The 15,207-nt window shown below is 37.0% G+C and overlaps 2 protein-coding genes across 8 annotated transcripts in view; one reads left to right on the top strand and one right to left on the bottom strand.

Moving 5' to 3' along the window:
• Positions 1-290: 290 nt before the first annotated feature.
• On the bottom strand, positions 291-5,746 carry LOC127500877 (G-protein coupled receptor 55). 2 transcript variants are annotated; one of them, XM_051872461.1, is made up of 3 exons: positions 5,614-5,746; positions 4,725-4,810; positions 291-3,735 (listed from the first exon to the last, which is right to left on the bottom strand). In XM_051872461.1, the coding sequence occupies exons 2-3, from the start codon at positions 4,799-4,801 to the stop codon at positions 2,805-2,807; spliced, it is 1,008 nt and encodes a 335-aa protein (XP_051728421.1). In that variant the 5' UTR covers positions 4,802-4,810; positions 5,614-5,746; the 3' UTR covers positions 291-2,804. The 2 variants fall into 2 exon arrangements, with proteins under 2 accessions (XP_051728421.1, XP_051728428.1); XM_051872468.1 differs by lacking the exon at positions 5,614-5,746 and adding an exon at positions 4,994-5,575.
• A 2,592-nt stretch (positions 5,747-8,338) lies between these two features.
• The window catches only part of gigyf2 (GRB10 interacting GYF protein 2), a 28,796-nt gene continuing 21,927 nt past the window's right edge, over positions 8,339-15,207 (top strand). For 5 of the 6 annotated variants that reach the window (XM_051871830.1, XM_051871820.1, XM_051871813.1 and 2 more), the window contains exons 1-7: positions 8,339-8,445; positions 11,629-11,678; positions 13,022-13,160; positions 13,304-13,399; positions 13,702-13,810; positions 14,048-14,156; positions 14,400-14,440. In XM_051871830.1, the coding sequence (XP_051727790.1) occupies positions 11,641-11,678; positions 13,022-13,160; positions 13,304-13,399; positions 13,702-13,810; positions 14,048-14,156; positions 14,400-14,440 (532 nt within the window). In that variant the 5' untranslated portion in view covers positions 8,339-8,445; positions 11,629-11,640. Of the gene's footprint in view, positions 8,446-11,628; positions 11,679-13,021; positions 13,161-13,303; positions 13,400-13,701; positions 13,811-14,047; positions 14,157-14,399; positions 14,441-15,207 lie in introns of those variants that run through there. The other variant, XM_051871840.1, reaches the window with a different exon arrangement.

Here is a 15,207-nt window from a genome sequence, read left to right as displayed (position 1 = left end):
TCCGTGTGCAGTGTGAATGCTCTAACCTCTTAACATGGGCACGGAAAAAAACATGCCCCGCATACGAGTATGTTTGAACCTGGCGTGAGGACGCATATACAGTACATGTTTTCACCTGCGCTCTGCCACACTTCATATATAAACACAGCTGAAATCAAGATACGATGAGAAAATCACCATCTGACTAGGTGAAACTAGTGGCATTTACCCACACATGCTTATCCACAACTTCAGATTAAGTGACAAAACTCTTGCTCAATGGGAATCTGTTTCATACTAACACAACACTATAACAAAACAAGTGATTCTTGTGTAGCCGAAGTCTACACAAGTCTACACAAATATTTTAATATTCTGATTTAAGAGGCAGATTACAGAACAAAAGAGGTAATTGTGAAGTATGTAATGCCATAACCAGTGTTGCATCAGAAACATTTATGAGTCATTGTGAAGGTTTCAAGATGGTTTGCCAGACGACCATCGCGTGTGAGCAGGAACACCTCAAGTTTTTCATGTTGACAGTGTGGGCTGTTAGATAAAGACAAATACAGAATCTTTGGTGAAAAATCCTAATCACATGGTAAATGGACAGACACAATTTCATTTAAAATAAATGAATTAGAGCACTGCAGTAATGACATATTTTTGTAGGCCAGGCTGGAAGTTGGTTCCCTTGACAAAAAACAAATAGGATTTTTTGGATTATTGCAGAAAATAAGCTCTGTGACAAAAAAAGGTTTGTCATTTTTAAATGATTTGATTATCATGATAATCTTCACAAATGAACACAACTTATATGAATTTTGAAGGCTAAATACAATCGACAGTTGTAAAAAAAAATCGTAGGCTATAAACAAACTACACCACGGTCGCATGACTTTAACGTCAACCGAAACAGGAGTGCTAAAACTCATTTATAGGGTTTTGGCCTACAAAATATGTCATCCCTGCAGCACTCTAATAAATGCAGTAAACATTTTGAATACCACAAATGAAATGTCCCAGTAATCTTTAAATGAGTGTCTTGAGATACCACATCTCTATGACAGACCTAGACTCAAAAACAGCAAAAAGGGGTCAGGGGTGCGGAAATGCTATCAGAAATGATCTCAGACTGGCAGTCGTTCTGTGTGGGTGGGTTTGTTGCCATGGCTTTAGAGAGGATGGGGTTTCGAGGATGTGGTTCAAGGAATAAAGAATTATTTATTGCTTATAGTCTTGTGAAAGTTACATTTCACAAATGGAATGGATTTGGGAGATCCTGATCTTGAAATCCCAACCATGCAAGCCAAAATACCAGATTTTGGGACTGTGCAAATCTGAAGATCAGGGTAAAGTTTCTGTTCTATTCCTGTTTCAACTCAATTTTGACACACTTGGTAAAATTAAAGGGACAGTCCATCCAAAAATGATAATTGTCATCATTTATTCACCCTCATGCCATTCCAAACCTGTATGACTTTTTTCTAATGTGGAACATGAAAGAAGATGTTTTATAGACCATTGGGAACCAAACAACATTAAAGTCCACTGACTTCTTTGCATAAGCAAAAAACACTGAGAGACATTTCTCAAAATACTTTTTTTTATGTTTAAGGTTGGCATGAAACTGAATCTGCAATAGACTTTTCTTCACTATTGTGACATATATCCAGTGTTGGGGAGTAACTAATTACATGTAACGGTGTTATGTAATTTAATTACAAAATAAATGTAACTGTAATCCATAAATGTAATGTAATTAAATTACAGTTACTTATGAAAATGTTAATGATTACAAAGGGGGTTTCCACATTGCCGCTGAAAGCTTTAGGCTACAACCTGTCTGAGAGTTCCCACCAGTGATAAAAATGCGTTCCAGTGCTGGAAATGTAAAAATCAATTAATCCAGAAATCTGTATTTAAACTCAGAATGATCTCAAAGTAAAAATGAGGTGAAAAAGTGTGATTTTGGGGTGGCTGTGCTTTAAAATTAAATTATTATAATCTTAATTCAAGTGATGAAGTATTTTGAAAGTCTGACACTAATCAGTGTTGAGTACTACTGTAAGGTTAACCCTGCCTGGTTTAAATGTTTGAAAATGATTAACAGTTGAAAACATTCGTTAGAAATTTAGAAAAGTAATCAAAAAGTAATCAGATGTAATCAGATACATTACTTTAATAAGGTAATTGAAATAATTACACTACTTATTACATTTGAAATAGGGTAACTTGTAATCTGTAACCTATTACATTTCCAAAGTAACCTTCCCAAAACTGTGTATATCCAAGTGAAACGGCTTCTCAAACAAGAAAAATGTAGGGCGGGACTTGATTTTGTTCATTGGGAATTGATTGGATCGTTGGATTGTTGTGGTTTTCTATTGGTCAGTCTTATGTGAGTGACAGGTTGTCCCACCCTTGCGTCTTTAGAGAAGAGATGTCAATGCAAGAGGGAGGGGAATTATTTTGATTAAAAATTATGAGATTATTTTCTAATAAATACTGCAATATTCTATAAAAAAATAAGAATTGTCAGTTTTGATTTCATGATGACTTTAAAAAGAAACAGTAAACAAAGTCATACAGTTTTAAAATTACGTGAGGGTGAGTAAATTATTTTTTCGAGGATGGGGGGAGGGGGTTACTAGCCTTTTAACTGGAATGAGAGGAGTAATATTTTGTCCATTTACGTCCATGAGACATGCAATAAACCTCAAGAGTCTTTGAAATTAGTCCAAAATATTTTCTTGCGGTCTCTTACTGTCGCCAACAAGCCACCAACACACATTCTGAAAGTCTAATAAACTGAATTTGACTTCTCAAACTTCTGAGGAGCTTGTGGTTCTCGCTCTGCTGATGGACATTTTAAGTGTCTCCTTGGTGGATCGGACTTCCTTCGCGATGAAATAGTAACATAGTGCGTCCAAGCAGCAGGTCACATTTGCAATGTTCATTGACACCTGTATAAAGAGGGCGATGTTCTTTTGCTGTTTACAGTCTAAAATAAAGTCATTACGCACCAGGTACTGAAGGAATATGGCTATGTGACAGGGGGTGAAGGGCACTAGGAAGGCTGCTAGGCTGCTGTAGATGATTCTCACACCAGCTTGCTTCTTGGGGTTGCTGCTTTTTGAGGCTTTGAGAGTACAGATGCTTTGAATGGAACAAACCACCAGTACTGCGGCGGGCAACAGGAAACCAAAGAGCTCCAGACACACAATTATTGCAGTGCTCCAACCCTTCTCAGAGAAACCATGGAAACAAGTGAAATTACCCTTTTTCTTATCCCGGAAGGTATAGATGGGTGAAGTCGCAGCCATAACAAACACCCAGATGAAAACACAAACAATCAAGGCGTTTTTCTTCGAACGCACCTGCTTGGCACGAAACGGGTGGTTTATGGCGATGTATCGGTCTACAGCTATGGATGCAATTGTGTAGATGCTGCCGTACATGGCCACAAAGTAAAGACTTTCCAGAAAAGAGCAAAGGAGCATCTTGTTTTCCTCCCACTCGTGGTATGCTGCGTGCATTTTGAAGGGCAACTGCAGCAGCAACAGCAGATCCATCAGGGCCAGGTTGGTCATGTAGATAGAGGACTCTGTCCATTTTCTGAGCAGCTGACAGAACACCACCAATGCCGCAATGTTTAACGTCAAGCCGAACACCAAGACGGGCACATAAATCACCAAGTCCAACTTCTGCGTCAAAGTGTCCACATCTTTAGTTGAGCAGTTCGTCATAATGAAACTGGCAGGAGAGAGGCACGAAAAATCACTTACGTATTTCTGAAATTTCTAACTTTCATAACTGAAATGTTTAAATCACATGCAGACTCATCAGTGTCATGCTTTCATTTTTAACTTGTTGATGCAAAGGTTTACATTTATTTATGTGTTTATTTTAGATTTCAGAATATGCAAATGTCTTCAAGAATAAAATACAGTCTTTCGATTAGTGAATGTTGTGAATACAAAATGTATTGTAGCTATACAGAACAGCATGTTTTCTTTCTAAAATTAAATAGAAGTTTTATATATATATATATATATATATAAAAGTGCTTTTTGTAATTGAAAAAAATAAATTGTTAAAAATATCTGGGTGGTTTTAGATCAGGCAGAAGGAAGTACCATATTTTTCATTATAGTGATGTTTCATATTTTGGACACATCAAAGATTTCACAGGGCTCCAAGTTTCTATTCTTCTTTTCACTTTGAACAACTTTCCCTAATTAAAAAAAAAAAAAAAAAAACCCGAATGTGCTCAATGTGCTGATAATAAACATTTATTTTCTCTATATGATAAACCCTTAATTTTATTTGTAAAAATTCTTTCCGATCATACCAGCTGCCACAAAATGAGGCAGAGATGAAAATTCTTGCAAATAAAAATTCTGATCTGACTCTCATGCGCTCTTGTTTGATATAGAACTCAAATATTCGCAAGATTAATAAATATAACTTGCTGCAATCAACTGCATCAAGCACTTTGCTGCATTGATGATTAAAACTCAAAATATTAATATTTTATCATAGTCTAAATTTCATCATAGGTTGATTGACAAATTTTATATGATACAAATTTATGTACATTTTCTTCAGCAGACAGATGTGAATATTCATTTAATTAAAAAAAAAAAATGAGCAAATGTAATGATTGACAGTTTTGCGCAATTCATTCAGTTGTTGTGCATATAATTTTTACTGCTCTTTAGCACATTAATAGATATTCTTACCTTAGCTCATGATACTTCAAAGTATCATTTCTTGTAGAGTGAAACTGGTGGTAGTTTTCCGTGGTATAAGCACTCATGAAGGAAATCTTTTTTAAGAAACAAAATATGACCGTTAAAAAAAAATTGGAAAGGAAATGGTGAATGTGCAACAACGAAATTTCCAAATACCCCCCAATTTCGGACACATGCACACACAAACACACACACACACAAAATCTGCATTAATCTCACAAGACCCATACAGATCAGTGTAGTTGTATGAGATATACCTCTGCTGCCAAAGATCAGCAATATTTTCTCAAAGCAATAAACCACAAGGACAAAATCCGTTAAATGTGACCTAAGCAGGACAAACTGACGGATGTCTTTTTTTCTTCCTGCATTATCTACGAAATACAGCCATATAATGTTTAAGCTTCCCTCTCACGCATGTTTCTGAAATGTTAAACCTTTTTGACATTTCACATGCTTCTAAGTCTCAGACGCATGTCAATACACCACAGTCTTTCCCCTTTTTAAATATGTGGGCAGCATCTCTCACGGAATCATGTCTGGCGCACAAAATCACCTTAACAGTTCTGTGAATGAAGTGAGGACTGGTTTTGTTCCACTTGTACACTACATTGAATTACTCTGATATTTATATATATTATTTACTAACTATATATCATACAGCTGTAATATTTGTCCACACACTGTTAAAATGAACCTGCAAGCAATTTTCAAAACTTACTGGAAGAGAGAATACATTTACTGAAACTATGCCTCTGTGCAATATCTAAACTGACTTCATGAAAAAAGGTTGTTATGACCTGAAACACACACACACAGACACACACACACACAAATAATAATAGTGCTGAATTAAAAATGGAGTGTCTGTGCTTACCAGGATGATGCCTCATAGGAGATACTTTCCCTTAAATGCTGTCAAGAAAACTAGTTAGTAGCACTTCTGTTTTCAGAGGTTTTGTCTGTGACCACATCCTTGCTAACAGAAACATAGCTTTGGTACTTTTTCTGATATCTTCCTGTTAGCCAAAAGGCTACTTCATTTTCTCTTAGTCAGTATAATTAGAGGTCATATATGGGTATAGTTGATATGAGATGCGTTTGGGAAGTTAACGTGCCCTGCGGTGTGATACATTTACTTCATTTTAAACAGCATTTGTTTCACTTAAACAGCATGCTACTATTTTACAAGTATAATGCATGCGGCTTTGGTGAGCTCATGTAAGATCTTTTTTAAAAATGCGCATCACACAACAAGAGCATTTAAAATGTGAAAAACGATTAAAAATTATGAAAAGAAAATGTTATTTTTCAGTATCTCAAATGAACTTCCTATAATGTTCAATTATTTTACTGACTAATGATCACTGATGGAAAATTATTTATAAATAATGTGTTAAAATTAGGGGTGTAACAATATATCATGTCACAATATATTGCAGTACAAAAATGCAACAATATGTATCATGGATAGTGACAATATATATTGTGTATAGTTTACCCAAAATGAAAATTACAGTGGGAATATTTGTGGGTCATGATAAATGTCTTGTGTTACCAGTAAAAAGTGGCCTACATTATTTTAAATATGACAGAGTGCAAGCATATTTGTATTTTTCTGTATTTTTAGCCTCAAAATCATGAATATTTTTATTCTGGTGTCACCATTGTCCTGTGCATTGGGTTACCAGCACCAAGTAATTTCACTGAAGGACAAAAAAAAGTTGAAAAGCATATGTGAATTTACAGGCAATTAGGCAAACATAAATGATAAAAAAATAATTAATCATACAGGATACTTAAGTCATTGCTTGTATGGGAGGCAAAGAGGATCACATTACAATTCAGAGGAAATAGAGATTGTTTCCTTTTTGTTTTGACTGTTTCGGGGGCAGTACGTAACCCACATGGAGTATAGATACTTTAAAGTGAAATTTACTATATGTGCCATTTCTCAGAATTACATTGTTGCCTGACACAACACGTATTTCTTTTTATGTGCTTGCTTTCAGATCTAGATGATAACAGGTTACGATTAGGGTTAGCGTGATGTTTCCAGAGAGGAAGATACAGAATTATGATGTCCACAGATTATATAATCAATCATGATTTAATAATAAGCTGTTTTCTTGATTTGCAGACAAAAATAAATTGTGTTTAACATCTTAAATGCATAGAATAGCATACAAATAAAATATTTGTATTATAAAAGTGTAAATGTGTTTTGTTATGTCTAATGATTACACTGAAACACATTACTGTTGATTTGCTTTGTAAATTTCCTTTCAGCAGGGGATTTTTAGTCATTTAGAAAAAAAAACTCTGCAACAGTGCATAAGATAACTTTTATTTCAATACTTTTATTCTACTGTATTGTGAGCACAACTCAAAGGAAGTACCTAGTTATAAATTGTGTGGATTTTATATACATTTATGTATGTAAAAATAAGTTAATAAAAAATAAACACACACACACACACACACACACATATATATATATATACAAGCTTTTAATGGTCTTAACCACAAATTATTGGTCAGGAAATTAGCACAATTTAAGCAACTATTTAAAAAAAGCCATTGCTGTCTCAGAAAAACATCAAAGACGGAATAAAGTTTTTGTCTGAATTTGGGATGCTGTGTAGCATGATGAATCACAATGACGCATGAGTTGCATGGTGATGCTCCAGAGTGTTGTCTTCGAAAATCTGCTGAGAAATATAATCATAGGCTAAATGCATCTCTACCACAGTGACGCATGGAGGAAGAGTGTCATTGTGTGGGGAGCCTTGCTGGTATTGGTGAGATGCTTCTTGTGAAAAGTCATTTAATGCTTTGGAGCACAGGAGAATATTGCAGAATGCCTTGCTTCCCACAAATGAAAAGTTGTAATCTAAAGAGTAATGATCAGATGTTATTTTTTAACAAGACAATGCTCCTGCCCAAACTGCAAAGACAACCAAGAAGTGGCTTGAGAATAAGTCCATCAGGCTTATGTTTTGTTCTGGTCAGAGTCCAGATTTGAACCCTATAGTGAATATTTGGTCTCATATTAGACACAAACGAACTAGGAGACATTTTTCAACTACGCATGAACTGTTTGAAGCCAGCATTGAATGGAACAACACTCACTCTTCTTCATCTAAAAAGCTGTCTGCAAGTTGGGGAAGGCTATTCTGTGCTAAGCTTCTTTATCTACAGTATTTGTGCAATTATTGCCAATTTCCTGACCCGTGATTTTATGGTTAAAATGGTTAAGACCATTAAAACACCACTACCTATATATTTTGCCATTTTTTGGCTTGGCCCATTTTGTTCGTTATGGGGACCAAATGTCCCCACAAACTTAGTAATAAGAAATTTTTTGGTCCCCATGAGGAAAACAGCTTATAAATCATGCATAGTTATATTTTTTAAATGTAAAAATGCAAAATGTTTTCTGTGATGGGTAAGTTTAGGGTTAGGGTTTGGATTAGTGGATAGAATTCAGAGTTTGTACAGTATAAAAATCATTATGTCTATGAAAACCCCCCATTAAACATGGAAACCCAACGTGTGCGTAAGGAAACTGCTGCTGTCAGCACGCTCACTCTCATCCGGGCAATTTTCAGCATACGTGTTGTCATGTGACCTACATTCAGCCATCTTGTGGATACGAAACGAGAGACGCCACTCGCACACAAACTCAGCGCTGTCAGTAAAAGCAGAGGTAAGACAGCGGGCCCGGCGTACACGGTTTTGCTCTAAAATAAAACTTAACTATTCCTACGCTAACTCTCAGTGATATAGACCCGCCCCAACTTAGCGGACCGACGCTATTCTAGCCCGCATGGTTGCTAGGCCTGGAAGCATCGGGCTCGATTCGACCGGCCTACCGCTGATGATGCTATCAGCGATCCGTAGGCAGCTGTAGTGGAATGCGATGTGGCTGGAAACTGTAAGCACAGGCCGCACAGATTAAAACTCGTGTCAACACACTTACACATTTACTCCGGTCGGACGTACGATAAGCTTCTGTGCTCATGTCGGCATTTATTACGGCAATATTTGACAGCTCGTACACTTAGCGGCGGTGCGTGGGACTGATTTAAAGTTGGTAGGAGTTGGAATTCAAAGTTAAATGTCCAGCGATAGCCAGACTAGGATATTTCACCTTATTAAAACGCCTCTTGAAACGGTTACATGACATCTGTAACTATCAATTAAATAGTTCACTTTATATCTAAACGAGCTTTAATGGATTTATTGGTGTTTTCTTGAACTAGCATGTGGACTGCAGTGCTTACAGGGTGTATGAAGGCATGTACCGACAGGGACGTGATCGTCGAAACCTTAAACTGACATTTATCGGTCTATTACTTTTGAGGTTTGTGGAAATAAAAACATGTTAAGTCTTGATACAGATCAGTTACACAAGCCTTAATAACTGGTCAAGCCACGTATAGAATCTGCAATCTGTTGACCATCTATTTTCAAACTAGCTTTATTGACTTTAGTTTTGTGCTCAGCTGTTTCCCCCCCCCCCCGTTAAGCAAATACAAGAACTATGCATGTCTGTTTGGGATCTAATGTAATCGCATAATTTGATCAGATAAACCTATCAAAATGTCTCTCTCTCTCACACACACACACACACACACACACATATATATATATATATATAGTGTGTGTATGTATTATGGTTTGTTTTTTGTTGGTGGCATGTGTGATCTGGATCGGATTGCTTCATTGGGTTGTACACGTGGTTTAAATCCCTGCAGCTGCAAGTCACTACTGTTTGTTTTGTATATACCTTATGTCATCTACATAATGTGGCTGTGTAGAAGTTCAAACTAAATTTAGAATATATAATATAAAGCGAAAATAAAATTGAGAGGTCTCCTTTTTCCCTGAGGTTAAATAGGTCTGGTTTGACGGGTCTGCCAAGATGCCACTGCAATATGTGATCAGTTCTAATCAAGTTAAAAAAAGTTAGTTGCACTACATAGTGGGCAAGGGAAGCCATGGGTTGCACAGATGTCTGAGAATGCCCTTCCTAATCAGGAGAGTTCTTAAAATAGCTCTTGCCACAGTAAGGGGGGTACACTAAAGTGCTGAATGAATGGGGGTCACCTCTTGAATATGGTGGAAAAAAATGTTTTACTGCCAAAGTAACTAGTGTGAAGCCGTATGAAAACTTGTCATGCTTTATATATGTTGTTATAGCTATCTGGCACTATAAAATTGAATGAATAATTCACATTCTTTAAGGTGTTAATTTGGAAATACACAGTCGCTATGACAGCTTCATTTATTTTAGAGCAAAGTCTCACTTCAACATAATTTATCCACTTGTGTGTATTCATAAGCTTTGCGTTGGCGAGTATTTGCTGTGTGCATCTGTTTTTGCAATTGCAACCAAAGGGGATGACCGCAAAAAAATAGAAATAGGAAATTATCTACATGCATTTTTCAGACACCTTGTACTAGTGCACCAGTTCACATTTTTTGATCTGTTGTCCTCTTCTTTTTTTTTCCCCCAGTGTGTGTAGGTGTAGTATTTATTTCATGAAACCGCTCACACTCAACACAAAGATTGTTTTTGTATGTTTATTGCAAATATGTTTGAAGTACATGGACATTTTTAGTAAGTTTTATGAATTTGATGGTACACTGCAAACCTGTAAAGTCATTTGTTGTAAACATGCACCAGTAGATAAATGTATTCTCCTATATGTCGATATGCATCCTTGCACACATGTTGTAAACCATGAATGATGGCATTTTTGGTGTATTGACATAGGGTACGTTATAGGGCTGGGGCGATACATCGATTCTGATATTTTCTCTCTTGAATCGATTCTGAGCTTAGTTTTAACAGCAGATGGCGCTCTAGGCTAGTTTTTAACCACACACAAACGCTCACGAAGAAGACTGCTGGACAGCGCTCGTGCGTTCGGCTGAGTCATGTAAGTGGTTAAATATACTTGCACATCGGCTCAGAATGCTTTTATGATTTGAGATTTGTAATTCGCTTCAACCCTTTCAAACTTTATGAATGGTTATTTTAGGTTTAAGTGGTGTGTGTAAAGGAACTGTAAGCAGGCAGTGTACGAGTGTTTCTAAAGCACGTATAGTAGTGCCACCTGCTGTTTAAAAACTAAGCTCAGAATCGATTCGAGAGAGAATCGCAATACATCGGAAAATATCAGAATTGCTCCAGATTCTTTGTATCGCGAATCGAGATTCGATGTATTGTCTCAGCCCTAGTATGTTACACGACATTAATGTATTAAAAACATAAGTGTTTTTTCCTTTGCGTTTTTTGCTTATAGATGACACCATTGTCAAAATGATTCCCGTTCACATGGATCCGTGAATGATTCAATGACAAATTAAATTTTTGTTCAGTCACTTGTCGCCACCTACTGGTGTAATGTTGTAATCAATACAGTCGTTATTTGAAGCGCCAGGTTACTTTCAAAAGGTGATTCGCTTTATTTTGTTCCCTACCGTAGACATCACTGTTTCTAAACTATAAACTTTTATTTCAGTACTTCAGAGATAATTTTATATTTTTAAACACAGATATAATGATTCTGTGTGGTTGAAAAGACTGCTTGTGAAGCTGTTCTAACCGAAACATGACGGCTGCTTCCTCTGGGTCAGCAGCAACACAAACACAGATTTGAATGTTCCTCTGTAATTTTGTCAAAGGTTTAATAGACAGATGAATCGTTGTGAATTGTAGGAATAAGATCACGTGGGTGTTTAAATAAATATTTCCATTTTTAGTTGAAAACTGTTGTGTAAATGGCCCCTTATTTTCTGAATGTTCAGTATTTTTTAATGTCTCATGTCAATTTATATTTGTGTGCTGAGTTATTAATTGAATAATTTTAATTTTCTTCAGACTTTCAAGGAAATGGCAGAAACCCAGACGCTTAACTTTGGACCTGAATGGTGAGTGTTGTTGCTGAAGCATAAGCATCTAAAGCAACATTGTGAATTGTTTTTTAATGACACGCCATAAAAGTTTAGGCTGATTATGTATGTACAGAGCCTTAGTCAGGAATGCTTCGGAATCTTATCTATCAGTTTTTGGAAGTTTAGTGATTATACAAAATGAAACTTGAGCTCTAAGGACGTCATATGTGGCGTACTGTCAATTATACAGATAAAATTATTTTTCTCAGAGAACGTGCAAAACAGGGTATTGCCACTGATTTTTCAATTTGATTGATTCACAAGTTCAGCGTTTTGTTAGTTCATGTGTTTCACACACTAAAAGTGGAAGATCTCACCTTAATGTCTGGAAAAAGTATTATTTAAGATTGAAAGCAATATCGGAATTATTTAACATAATAGACTTACTGGTAACACTACAGTAGGATTTCTTTTGTTAACATTAGTTATCTACATTTAGTTAAAATAAACTAAAATGAGCAATACTTCTACAGCATTTATTAATCTTAGTTAATGTTAATTTCAACATTTACTACATTATTACAATCCAAAGTTGCTTTTGTTAACATTAATGTACTGTTAACTAACATGAACCAGGATATAATACGAGTCTAGTAGGCTTGAAAAAAATCAGGGGCGTTTCCTCTGAGGAGGTTGGGAGGCAGTGTCTCCTCAAACTAAATGACAAAATAATCGATATTACAAAAATAAAACAATGCAAATATTAAGAAGTCACTCGTTTTTAAAACGTAACGCTGCCCAACAGCAACGCCCGCAGGAGAAGTTATAGCGGGAGCCTGCGTCTCTTGTGCCTCCCCTGATCCCATTGACTTATAACAGACCACCTAATGTGTGTGGTGGGTTTAGTAGGGGGTAATTGAGAATGAGTGGGGGAAAGTCACGTGAGAGGAGGCAATATCTTCGCAGCGCTATGAATGGACATGATCGGTTATGATTGGATATGACTGGTTTATGCAATAAATCCCGCCTCGTGTTTTCGTGCCTGTTCGTGAAACGACCTGAATGAAGACTGTTAATGGGAAGACTAATTAAAAAGTGCGTAAACAACTCAGCCAGATATCACCGCTTTGTCATGTCAAAATCAAACATGAAATGGCCTGAAAACATGATGACTGCTGAAAATAAGTTGACTGTTAAATTTATTACTATTTACTATAATTTTTACAAAATTCAGAATGAGATTTATCTGTCACACAAATATATAATATAAATTTTCTTGGTTTTCAATGTTTTTGGTGTGAAGAGAATACAGTATTTGTGTCTACTGACATATCAAATGATATGATGACGTAGCATATTTTCTCTCGGCTGTGTCCCAGGCTCCGCGCCCTGTCTGGTGGAGTGGGTAGCAGCAGTGTGGCCTCCCCTCCGCTCTCACCCGCATTGCCAAAGTATAAACTTGCAGACTATCGCTACGGGAGAGAAGAGATGCTAGCACTTTATGTAAAGGATAACATGGTGAGGATGCCAGTCAGCTTTTGTTGATGTTGAATTTTTTGTCATGCTCTGAAGTCTCATTTATCTTCCTGATTTTTATGTAATTTTTTAGAGCAGGTTGTGAAATTTAAATATTCATGTTTAAAATGTTTAATCTCCTTTAGATTCCGGTAGATCTTCATGATAAGGAATTTCTACCTATATTACAAGAGGAGCCCCTGCCACCATTGGCATTAGTCCCATTTACAGAGGAGGAACAGGTGAGAATTTGACCTATTTACTCTGAAGAATTGCAAATGAATTAGAAATGTCAAAGAGGTGCTTCCTGCAGCAGCTGTCTATGAAACTGAAGTCAGTTGAACTTCAATGAAAAGCTGTGCCTACGTATTCAAGTAGTGGCATTTGTTTTTTTGCATATGATGTCATTTTCTCGTTTTGGCACATGCCGTGGTCGAAACAGATAGCCTACTCACAGTCTCGCTGTCACGCAACCCATTGCCAAGCTTGCATCTATGTATGGGGTGGCCTTAATGTTGCTGTGCATGTGTGTCTCTCTCCACAGAGAAATTTCTCCATGTCTGTAAACAGTGCAGCAGTACTCCGTCTGACAGGAAGGGGTGGGGGCACGGTGGCAGGGGCACCCAGAGGCCGAAGTTCTTCACGGGGACGAGGTGAGCTACGTTGCAACCACAGACTTTCCTTTTTTTTTTTTATTCCAAAAAATGATGCTGTATCTTAAAATGTTTTTAAGAGCGGAAATGCTGCACTTTCTGTTAAACCAGAGCAGAGTGCAGACTTTTGTCATCTCGTCTAACATTTTCCTTCCTAAGTAGTTGCATGCATTGTTAAGGTAAGTAAAGGTTATACTTGTGCATATGCTCATGAGCCCTTTTTTGTTTGCTTGACAGGGAGGGGCAGAGGAGATGGAGGGTTTTACCAAAGAAGTTTTGATGATGTGGAGGGAGGTTTTGGCCGCGGAGGGAGAGAGATGCATCGCTCCCAGAGTTGGGAGGAGAGGTATTCAAAAATAATTGCACCTGCATGACAAACTGTCTGTGAGCTTTTGCAATATCTACAGCATGTAGGTAGGTGTATGTAGGTGTATGCAGACTAAGTGCTGAAAGGATCAGTTTTGTGGCCCAGATATGTTGTCTAAAATAAACCGGGAGAAGGGACAAATTGTCCCAAAGTGTGTCTTTGTTTTTGCACATTTTGGTTCAGGTTACGCTGATAAGACTTTTTTTTCTCTGTCCTGCCCAGGGGAGACAGAAGGTTCGAAAAGCCAGGTCGAAAAGATCCAGGTTAGTATGCTAGCTTTTTAAGACATAAGTCAGAGTGGGATCAGATGTGTCCCCCATAATCTAGAAAACTGCACAATTTTTGTCATGTCACCATGTATTTAGAAAGGGTCATATACAGCTGCCTCTGATTAGCCGTGTTTCCACTGTCGGGCCGAATACTTTGGTCCAAAGCGGGCCAACTGGGTCATGAACAAAGGCGGAGTTTACCTGAGTCAGGAGACGGACCACACCGCTGCTCATTTCCTGTGTTATTATATCAGGCTACCAGCAACTTCAACATTTAAGACATTTTAAACAGTGTTCAGCTCAAAACTCACTTTCAGACACCAGCAAGTTTTTTTAAAATAACTTCCTTGCGATCCGATGGGGATTCTGATCACCATATGAGGCAGAAATATATTTATATGCGATGCTAAAGGCTATTTGTGATAACCATTGTGGTAATAAATACACGTTTATGGAAAATACCAGGCTGAAGAACGTACACAATTCATATATGATTATAATCGAAGGGATAACATGATAGTGAGACGGGAGAGATCGCTCAAACCTCCTCAGAGCGCATAATTTCGTGGAAAATTAATACAAATGCTCACTCTTTCTAAAGAAATGTGATGTAAACATATTATATTTTATCAGTATTTTCTAAATGTGTAAGCCTTTGGACTTAAAAGCCTTAATGGAGTTGTTTTGTGCATTCCTGTGATCCCAACTGAATGGAAGCAGGTGCAACTGAATAGGTTTTCTCTTTTTATGTGAAATGTTAC

Source organism: Ctenopharyngodon idella, chromosome 2, assembly GCF_019924925.1.
Source record: "Ctenopharyngodon idella isolate HZGC_01 chromosome 2, HZGC01, whole genome shotgun sequence".
NCBI lineage: Eukaryota > Metazoa > Chordata > Actinopteri > Cypriniformes > Xenocyprididae > Ctenopharyngodon > Ctenopharyngodon idella.
Note: the sequence above shows the minus strand (reverse complement) of the source record. Positions and strands in the feature narration are given on the sequence as shown.

Bases quoted from the DNA above. Each gene is read 5' to 3' on its own strand.
- LOC127500877 (XM_051872461.1), bottom strand. From the start codon at position 4,801: ATGAGTGCTTATACCACGGAAAACTACCACCAGTTTCACTCTACAAGA. The intron at 3,736-4,724 runs GTAAGAATATCT...CTCTCCTGCCAG, and splicing joins TTGAAGTATCATGAGCTAAG to TTTCATTATGACGAACTGCT.